Below are 10,615 nucleotides of genomic sequence, written 5' to 3'. Positions count from 1 at the left end.
CAATTTGCGAAATGTCTAACACTATGCATGCGCTTATTTTTCATATTCTTTACAGGGTCCCAAGTCTGCAGCGTAGCCTTCAAAACAGCGCTCCTGGCTGGGCTGTGCGGACTCCAATCCCCAGCAAGCATTGCAGCAGACACAAGAGGAACTACGGATGCCGAGGAGGTGGGTGGACCCCCGCCGCCTCGGTCCTTTCCCTCCCAGAAGCCCGCGGGCGGCTCGGAACCCCGTCGGTATCATGGCTGCGGGAGCCGGGACAGCGGGCCCTGCTTCCGGCCCGGGCGTTGTGCGTGACCCGATGGCGTCACAGCCAAGGAAACGGCCCAGCCGGGAGGGCGGGGAGGGCGAGCGGCGGTCGAACACGATGGCGGGAGGAGGCGGGAGCAGCGATAGCAGCGGGCGGGCGGCGAGCCGACGGGCATCGCGCAGCGGCGGGCGGGCTCGACGGGGGCGGCACGAGCCAGGGTTGGGAGGCGCGGCCGAGCGGGGCGCAGGGGAAGCTCGGCTGGAGGAGGCGGTCAACCGCTGGGTGCTCAAGTTCTATTTCCACGAGGCGCTGCGGGCCTTTCGGAGTAGCCGGTACCGGGACTTCAGGCAGATCCGGGACATCATGCAGGGTGAGAGCCGGCTCGAGCCGCGGGGAGGAGGACATGGTCTTGGGGGGCATGACTTGGGGGTCCGGGGCTCGCGGAGCCAACCATGTCTTCTTTCCCAGCGTTGCTTGTCAGGCCCTTGGGGAAGGAGCATACGGTGTCCCGGTTGCTGCGGGTTATGCAGTGTCTGTCGCGCATTGAAGAAGGAGAAAATTTAGGTATGGCTATTTTTTTTGTGTATGCTCTTTTCTGGGCTTACTTACGTAGGGTTTTGTTATTTTCAAACTTAACATCCGGAACAGAAAGATTCCGGGTTAAAGTGCACTACTGTTGCCACCGCGGAGGGCTTTTTCATTCAACGGTGGTTGAATTCTCTAATTCTGCTTTTCGCCAAAGTTTCTTGGTTGTCTTTTGTTTTGTTTTGTTTTCTCCCACCTGTTAATTGCACACCGATTTTTATTGCTACAAGTAAGTTATGTCAATAAGGACACATCTTTCTCCCTCTCCCTCATCCCCCCCCCCAATAGTAAATTGTGAACACCCTTCTCATCCACACACAAGTTGAACTTGGCAGCTACTTAACAAGCTGTCTTCATTGTTGGCCACTTGTATATGAAGAAGGTGTGTTATTCTGGATTTGGGAGGCAAACGTATATGTTATAATTGAGCTGTGTTAAAAAGTATTGAAAGATAGTCACTTAAAATATGTTGAAGCCAGCCCGGACAGTGGTGGGAAGCACTTGGGAGGCAGAGGCAGGTGGATTTCTGACTTCAAGGTCAGCCTGGTCTACAGAGTAAGTTCCAGGACAGCTAGGGCTATACAGAGAAACCCTGTGTCAAAAAAATGTTGAAGCCGGGTGTTAAAGGGGCATGCAGAGGCAGGCCTGGGCTACAGAGCAAGTTTCAGGACAGCCAAGGCTACACAGAGAAACCCTGTCTTGAAAACAAAAAAGAAATATGTTAATTTGAATTTGAACCATATATCAAGGACATAAACAAATAAATGCAAACTTTACTGTGTTTGTATGGTCCTTTTATATTATTAGTTTGTTTGTTTTTTTAATGACAGAGTCTTTCTACATAGCCGTAGCTGTCAAACTCACTGGGTAGACCAGGTTGGCCTCTGCCCTCTGCCTCCTGAGTGCGGAGATTAAATGCCTGGTTTGCATGGTTTTTCATCTTGCTGTGTTTGCATGCTTTCATAAATAGCTATGTAAACGTTTTGGACATGTTTGCTCCTCCATAGCAAAGAGCTTAAAGTAGAAACTGTGTTTTGTCCTAGACTGTTCCTTTGATATGGAGGCTGAGCTCACACCCCTGGAATCAGCTATCAATGTGCTGGAGATGATTAAAACAGAGTTCACACTGACAGACTCAATGGTTGAATCCAGCAGAAAACTGGTCAAGGAAGCTGTAAGACACATTTACTATTTTATTTTATTTTATTTTATTGGCTAGCAGAAGTCAGGGATCTTTGCAGACTCCGTGTGGAATCTTTCCTGCGTGGGTAGGGGGAAGAGCAGGTGGAGGGGGAGAGAGAGAGCAAATAAGTAGCATGCCATCTCTTCACATGTCCCCTGGGTGAGGAGAGGATAGCTCTGTGGCTTTGGTTGTCTTTGTGGCCTTGGGATGTGGGTTGACGTTGAAGACTGTGTTTTGGAAGTTATTGTATCTTTGAGGAGCACTGAGACCCCCAAGCATCTGTGGTCCTGGGTTAGGTTGCTGTTGTCGGTAATAAGCCAGAAGGAATGGTTAGGGCCCTGGGAAATGTGGAACTGAGTTTTGTGACTGCTGAAAGGAGGACTTAAGGAATCATTCCTGCACTAGACTGGAATCAGAGCCAACCAAAGAAGAGGCGTAGCACAGACAGAGTGACAGAGTGACAGCACTGAGCAGTGTCTAGGAGTGTCCGGGTTCCGGTGGCTTCAGGAAGAACTCTTTAAACAAAACAAGTGGCTGCAGGTTTTTCTTCTCCAGGAACCAAGGCTGAGGGTGTGGAAGTGTGTGCATCACTGGGGGTGGAAGACTAGCAGGAAAGTTAAGGCTCACAGAAGAGAACTCCTGCAAAGGGCGAGGTCTTAGAGGTAGAGGGGGAAACCCTGTTTCACAAGGAAGCCATTAGCTCTATACAGGGTACTCAAATACCCAGGTATCAGTTCAGCTGAGGGCCCGGAGCAGGCGCTACTGTTTAGTCTTGCAAAGAATGCTTGGGAGATTGTTCTTTACTCCAAGGAGGGATAATCCACTGTGGGTCTTTAGTATGGGTGAAAAGTCCTTAGTGATGGAGTGGAAGCCTGGGGTACTCTGAGAATAGCTCGGATGGAAGAAGTGTGACCTGGGCATAGTAACTTGTCCAAACTAAGGACTGTAGGTTTGTCCTTGTAGAACTAAGGACTGTAGGTTTGTCATCTGGCCTGTCTTGTTAAGGAATCTTTGTAGGCATGTACACATTATAATTTTATTACTTAAGCACATGGGGCTCTTTCTGTTGGATATTTGGGGAGATGTTGTGAGATGGGGTCTTATTGTATACAGAGTAGCTCCACCTCCGAGTTCCTGCCTCAGCCTCCTCAGGCCTCAGCCTCCTCAGGGCTGGCTTATACCACACAACCCGCCAAGTCACCACATTCATGTTCTAAATGTTTGTTTGCAATGTCTGTCAGTGAAACCTAAACTCCTTGGGGCTAGAGAGATGGCTCCATGGTTAAGAGCACTGGCTGCTCCTTCAAAGAACCCAGGTTCTGTTCCCACTTCCAACATTGAGGCTTACAACAGTGATTCTACTGTAGTAGCCACTAACCAAGCTACACTCCTAGCCCTTACTGTAACTGTCACTCCAGTATAACAAAGTACTCTAAGATGTAGCAGCTTGCCGGGCAGTGGTGGCACATGCCTTTAATCCCAGCACTTGGGAGGCAGAGGCATGCAGATTTCTGAGTTCAAGGCCAGCATGGTCTACAGAGTTCCAGGACAGCCAGGGCTACACAGAGAAACCCTGTCTTGAAAAACAAACAAAAGATGTCGCAGCTTGAACCAGTGACTATTAGCCTTTAGTTGTCAAAGGCCAGCAAGCTAGTGGCCTACCTGAGTGGTTCTGGTTCAGGATTTCTTAAATAAAGTTATAGTTAAACTGTCAGCTGGAGTTACTAGTGGCTTGATGGTAGTCTGTCCCTCACATGTGAAAGACCCTAGATTCAGTCCTTAGCACTACAGAAATAATAACATGATTGCAGTCATTTCGAGACTCAGATGGTGCTGGAAATGTTGATGCTTATTTGAAATCCCAGCCCCTGGGAGGCTTAGGTGGGAGGATCCTGAGTGGCAAGCAAGCCTCGGGAGGTCAGAGCATCCTGTCTAGGGGCTGAAAGATCTGATCCACACCTGATGTGGCTAATAGCAGGACCCACCCCGTGGACCGCTGTAGGGTGGTGCACACATGGGGCTGCGTCGCACTGTAGGCAGCTGTGGGGTACCCTACAGTGGGGCTGAGCAGGAGGTGGGGCTCACAGAGGATACTTTATAGCCTGGGCCAGAGCAGCTTTGACAGCCTCCTTACAAAGTGACTGGTTTTTTTTTTTTTCCTGAAGATTTTCTAAAATTTTTGAGTTTCTTATTTAGTGTCCTAGAGTCTCTTAGTGGGCATCTTAGAAAATAGTATGGGGTGCCTAGATTCATTTAAACTATGTAATTGTTATAGTAATTTATTATTTTGTTTTTGAAACAGGGTCTCACTATGTAGCCTGGGCTGATCTAGAACTTGCTATGTAGACCAGGCTGGTCTGGGACTCAGAGATCTGCCTCTCGCCTCTGAGCCTCCCAAGTACTGGGATTTAAGACATTCATTATCACAGTGGGCACAATAAATATTCTAAAATATGCTGGGTGGTAGCACCACATACCTTTAGTCAAGGCACTTTGGAGGCAGAGGTGAACAGACCAGCCTGGTCTACAGAGCAAGTTCCAGGATAGCCAGGGCTACACAGAGAAACCCTGTCTCAAAAATGAAGTATTAAGATAGGGTCTGCGATGTGGTTCGTTGGTCGAGCACTCACTAGAGTTCAGATTCCCAGTGCCAGTGCTGGGAGAACATGCCTCAGGAGGAGGAGCTAAGATCTCCAGAACAAGGTAGCCAAGGAGGCCAGCCATATCTGAGAGCTCTGGGTTTGATTGAGTGACCCTGCCTCAGTAAGGTGGAAGAAAGGTTGAGGGTAATTCAAAAAGAAAAAGTTTAATCAAGTAAACTAAGTTAGAATTTCTCAATCATGTTAAGAGATTTCTGGAGGTCTCTGAGGCTCTTCCAAAGGACACTCAATTTCTAAAAAATGGCCAGTTCCTTTTTAAAAAAGTTTGTATTAATAAGTATGTTTGTGTGTATGCATGTGGATGGTTTGTAGGATGACCAGAAGACACTTTGCCAGGTCTTCTTCTCTCTTACCTTTACACAGGGTGTGTGACTGAACTGAAGTCTTCAGTTACTATGACAAACGTTTTTACCCACTGTGCCAGGCATGGTAGTGCTGTTATTTAATCTCAGCACTAACATGGCAGGGGCAGGTGCCAGCCTCTTCTACATAGTGAGGCTGTTTGAAGTGGCAGGGCGTTGCTAAGTGTGCTTTTGGTCAGGGAAGAGTGGTACGGTAGTTAACAAGCACTGGCGTCTCCTCCAAAGGACTCTAAGTACCCACTAGGTGCTCAGTCCTCGGTAGCTCTCATCCCGGAGATCTGATGCTTCCTCTTGGACTTCTCAGGCTCTGCACACAGCTGGTGCACAGACAAGCAAAACACCCATACACTTAAAATAATTTGGGGGGATGGAGTTTGAGACAGGATTTCTCTGTATAGCCCTGGCTGTCTTCCAGGAACTTGCTCTGTGGACCAGGCTAGCCCTGGACTCAAGATCTGCCTCCCGAGTGCTGGGAGCAAAATAAAGCTTTAAAAAAAAAAACGAGAATTTGCTTCTTAAAGTTTGCTGTAAGAGCAGGACTAAGGAGGGCTTGTAAGTCCTAGCTCTTTAGGGGGCTGGGACAAGTTCAGGGCCAGCATGGTAAACTTAATGAGATCCTATCTAAAAAAAGAGAGAGCTGGCTCAGCAGGTAAGGGCGCCTGCTGCCAAGCCTGACAGCTGGAGCTTACACCTTACCCCCAGCCTAGTGCAGCATGGCAGAAAGGGAGAAACGACCTCCACATGAGCACCATAGCACATACGCTGGTCCACATCCACGGACACAATAAATGAAGAGAGAATATGGAAAACTAAGGGCCGTGATGGTATAGTTCTACACCAGATCACTTCACTGCCACATCCACGTGAATCCCCAGTGCCAACGCCCAAGGGAAAGGCTGAAGTCAAGGACGAGCAGCTGCAACACTGTTAAAACAGTCTTCCCATGAAGGCACTCAGCCCTCTAACCCCAGCAATCAGAAGGCTGAGGCAGGAGGATTGACATGAGTTCCACAGACCAGCCTAGTCTGCCTAGAATGTGCCAGGGTATAAAGAGACTCTATCTTTAAAAATAGAAATAAAATGGAAAAGGAGCAGGAAAGAGGAAACCCTCTGTAGACCAGGCTGACCTCAGACTGTGACCCGCATGCCTGTGCCTCCCAGTGATGAGTGGTGCTCCCCAGTGATGACTGGTGCTCCGCTATCCCCAGTGATGACTGGTGCTCCGCCGTCCCCAGTGATGAGTGACACTCCAACCGTCCCCAGTGATGAGTGGTGCTTCAACCGTCCCCAGTGATGAGTGGTGCTCCACCGACCCCAGTGATGAGTGGTGTGCTCTGCCATCCCCAGTGATGAATGGTGCTCCGCCATCCCCAGTGATGAGTGGTGTGCTCTGCCATCCCCAGTGATGAGTGGTGTGCTCTGCCATCCCCAGTGATGACTGGTGCTCCGCTATCCCCAGTGATGACTGGTGCTCCGCTATCCCCAGTGATGACTGGTGCTCCGCTATCCCCAGTGATGACTGGTGCTCCACCGTCCCCAGTGATGAGTGGCGCTCCAACCGTCCCCAGTGATGAGTGGTGCTCCGCCATCCCCAGTGATGAGTGGTGTGCTCCACCGTCCCCAGTGATGAGTGGCATGCTCTACCGTCCCCAGNGTGTGCTCCACCGTCCCCAGTGATGAGTGGCATGCTCTACCGTCCCCAGTGATGAGTGGCGCTCCGCCGTCCCCAGTGATGAGTGGTGCTCCGCCGTCCCCAGCTGCTATGGTTCTTGTCTGCTGCTCTCTGGTTTCTTGTTTCTGTCAGCTTTAGTTGTTTGGCATTTCTTCCCATTATAAACCTACCTTACCTGTTTTGAAAGTCTGCTTGTAATGTCCTATTTGTCTAAATTAGCCAGAGACCGTTCAGAGGGTTACAGCCTAAGAATCTTAATACATACAAGAAAGAAGGAGTTAGGTTTTTTTCCTGAAAGCTGCGGGAAATTGACATAGAAAGTCAAGCTCACAGCAGAAACTTCGGTTTTGAAAGTACTTACACTTCCTGTCCTGTCTCACAAACTAAGTTATGGGTGGCCAGTTCAGGGCAGGTGAAGCACAGAGCCCGCTTCTCCTCCTTGATGCACACAGTGCATAGTCACAGCTGTTGAGGAATCGGATATTAAATAGTGAGGCAGGGGAAGAAGACCAGAATTTGAAGTTTTACCAACACTAGTGTGGAGTCGTTACCATTTTCTTCTTGTGTTATCCAGAATGGACTCCAGCTAGGCAGCTTGAACGTGTGTGTGTGTGTGTGTGTGTGTGTGTAAGCGTGAAGCCCTAGTCACACGTGACATCATTTCAATCACTAAATATATTAAATGGAAAAGGACAGTCTTGAGCAGTTGCTGTTGAAACAATGGGATGTTATTAGTTAAAAGCACTTGTTCTTGCAGAAGACCCTGGTTTGGTTCAGTACCCACATGGCTATTCACAACCACCTATAACTCTGGGATCCTATGCCCTCTTCTGACTTCCATGGGCACCAGGCACACACATGTACATTCTTACATACAGGCAAAACACTCATACACATGAATAAAAATAAGCTTTAAAAAATCCTCAAGAGAAAATATTGCTACATGGGCTTCAAAAGTTAAAATGTTTATTCTAGAGCCAGGCAGTGGTGGCGCACACCTTTAATCCCAGCACTTGGGAGGCAGAGGCAGGTGGAGTTCAGGGCCAGCCTGGTCTATAGAGTGAGTTCCAGGACAGCCAAAGCTATATATACAGAGAAACCCTGTCTTGAAGAAAAAGAGAAAAAAAAGGGGGGTTGTCCTAGCCAGGCATGATGGAGCACACTTTTAATCCCAATACTCCAGAGGCCAAGGCAGGCAGATCTCTGAGTTCATGGCCAGCCTGGGCTACAAAGCAAGTTCTAGCATGTCCAGGGCCACACAGAGAAACCCTGTCTTCAGAAACAAACTAACAACCCATTTTTGTTCTGCGGCAAACACTACATAGAAGGATAAACAGAACTGGAATAAAATATTTGCAAGTCATATTTGACAAGAGACTTGTAGCTATGATACATAAAGAACTATGTATGTATGTGTGTATGTATGTAAGAGTGTATGTATGTCCAGATCTGTGCACCTCCCTCTTCCCTGAGACAATAGTCTCTTTCTGTAGCCCAAGCACTGAGATTACAAGTGTAAGCTATCACACTGAGCTAAAGTGCTTTTGTTGGCTGTTTTGTTTGTTTGGTTAGCTGTTGTTGTGGTTGTTTGAGACTATTGAGGCCCAGGCCTGGAACTTACTAGATAGGCCTTGAACCCAGAGATCCTCCTGCTATGATTCAAGGCATATACTATCATGTTTGACTAATAATATTCATTTGGGGGTTGGTCAAGTTTTTAAGTTTAGGTTTTTTTGTGTGAGTGAGTGTGTGTGTGTGTGCACAAGAACAAGCAAATGTGCATTTGTGTTTTGATTACACATATGTCTGTGTGAGAGTGTCAGATCCCCTGGAACTGGAGTTACAGTTACAGTGGATGTAAGCTGCCATGTGGGTGCTGGGAACTGAACCCAGGTCCTCACTAGTACTTTTAACCACTGAGCCATCTCTTCAGCCCTGAATTTATTTCATTTCTATGTGTATCAGTGTTTTGCTTGCTTGTATGTCTATGAACCATGTGCATGCTTGGTTTCCACCAAGGTCAGATGATCATTAGATGCCCTGGACCTGGAGTTAAGGCTGTGAGCTACCATGTGGGTGCTGAGAATTGAACCTGGGTTCTCTGCAGAATCAGCACGTGTTCTTAACCACCGAGCTATCTTCTAGCCTATGATTTAGTAACATTTTAAACAGTGAAACTATATTATCTTGTTTTGCTATAGGATATTCTATAGCCTATGCTCTTTGTTGAGCTGATAAGTAGCTGAGAGATGGCCCTTGAACCACCAGTCCTCCTCCTTCCACCTCCCAAAAAGGCTTATTCATGTTTTTGTTGTTTTATTGTGTGGGGGCTGGAAAGGAGGCTTGGTGCTTATGAACAGTTGCTGCTCTTGCAGATGTTCTGAGTTCAGCTGCCATTATAGCTCCAGTCCTAGATCAATTCAACATCCTTTTTTGGTCTCCACAGGGCATATACATATATGTAGGAAAACACACACAGAGAGACACAATTAAAAAGTAAAACATCTTTAATTAAAAATCTAAGCCAGGCAGTGGTGGCCTTATCACACAGAACTCAGAGGGCAGAAGCAGGTGGATCTTGAGGCCAGCCTGGTCTTCAGAGCGAGTTCCAGGACAGCCAGGGCTACACAAAGAAATCCTATCTCTAAATAAATACCCCCCCCCCAAATCCTATGAATTAATGAATGAAACGAAATGTGACGTGAGTATATACTGTGTGCCAGGTACCCACAGAAGCCAGAAAGCAGCTTTGATCTCCTGGAGTTTGTGTTATAAGTCGTTGTGAGCTTGCTGGCATGGGTGCTGGGACCGGAGCGCTTGTCCTCTGCAGAGTAGCAAGCACTCTTAACCACTGAGCCATCTCTCCGGCCTCCAAAGTCTATTTTTCTTTTCTTTTGGGGGAAGTAGGGGTGGGGTGGGGTGTTGGTTTTTTTGATTCAGAGTTTCTCTGTGTAGCCCTGGCTGTCCTAGAACTCACTCTGTAAACCAGGCTGGCCTCGAACTCTAAGATCCACCTGCTTCTGCCTACCTAGTGTTGGGATTAATGGTGTACACCACTACCACTTGGCTCAAGTATCTGTTGTTAACAGTTTAATATCTGACATTTTCTCCTCTATCCAAGGACAGTATGTTAAGTGCAGTTTTGCAGCTCAGTTATAGGCTCCATCCCCTCCATCCACCCACCAACCTGGTATGGTTGTACCTCTAGAACGGGGAGCCCCTGTGGGGACGTTAACAATGTTAGGGAGGACAAGGATAACTGAAGCAGTTGCACACTGCTGATAGAACACCTATTCTGTACTGTAACAGTTTGACCGCTGCTTACCCTGTTAATCAAGTGTGCTCCGAGAATCCTGCTCCTGCGTATTTACGGCAGAGTTGAGGAGTTGGTCACACAAAAACTTGTTTTATCATCTCTGTTCATAATGACCAAAAACTGTGACCTACCAAATGTTCTTGAGTGGATAAATGACTAAATTGTAATATAATACAAACAATACAGTAGTGCTCCACAGCAAGAAAATGAAACCCCAACAGCACAGGACTCAGTGGCCTCGCATTGTGCGGCCTGAAAGAAGCATCTGTAACATACCTGATGCTAGGGCGCCGCCTGCTGGCAAGTGTCTGTGACCTCAGCTCTTGGGAAGCCAAGGCAAGAGGATTTGAGTTTTTGTTTTTGTTTTTTTATTTTTCTAAGATTTATTATTATATCTAAGTACACTGTAGCTGTCTTCAGATGCACCAGAAGAGGGAGTCAGATCTCATTACAAATGATGTGGTTGCTGGGATTTGAACTTTGGAACTTCGGAAGAGCAGTCAGTGCTCTTAACCGCTGAGCCACCTCTCCAGCCCCGAGGATTTGAGTTTTATGTGATGATACTCTACCTTAAAAAAAAAAAAAAA

General features: G+C 47.5%; 1 protein-coding gene across 3 annotated transcripts in view; it reads left to right on the top strand.

Moving 5' to 3' along the window:
• Positions 1–211: 211 nt before the first annotated feature.
• The window catches only part of Terf2 (telomeric repeat binding factor 2), a 25,279-nt gene continuing 14,875 nt past the window's right edge, over positions 212–10,615 (top strand). For 2 of the 3 annotated variants that reach the window (XM_021220347.2, XM_021220346.2), the window contains exons 1-3: positions 212–620; positions 719–814; positions 1,879–2,009. In XM_021220347.2, the coding sequence (XP_021076006.1) occupies positions 242–620; positions 719–814; positions 1,879–2,009 (606 nt within the window). In that variant the 5' untranslated portion in view covers positions 212–241. The remainder of the gene's footprint in view (positions 621–718; positions 815–1,878; positions 2,010–10,615) is intronic. The other variant, XM_029532678.1, reaches the window with a different exon arrangement.

This window comes from Mus pahari, chromosome 20 (assembly GCF_900095145.1).
Source record: "Mus pahari chromosome 20, PAHARI_EIJ_v1.1, whole genome shotgun sequence".
NCBI lineage: Eukaryota > Metazoa > Chordata > Mammalia > Rodentia > Muridae > Mus > Mus pahari.
Note: the sequence above shows the minus strand (reverse complement) of the source record. Positions and strands in the feature narration are given on the sequence as shown.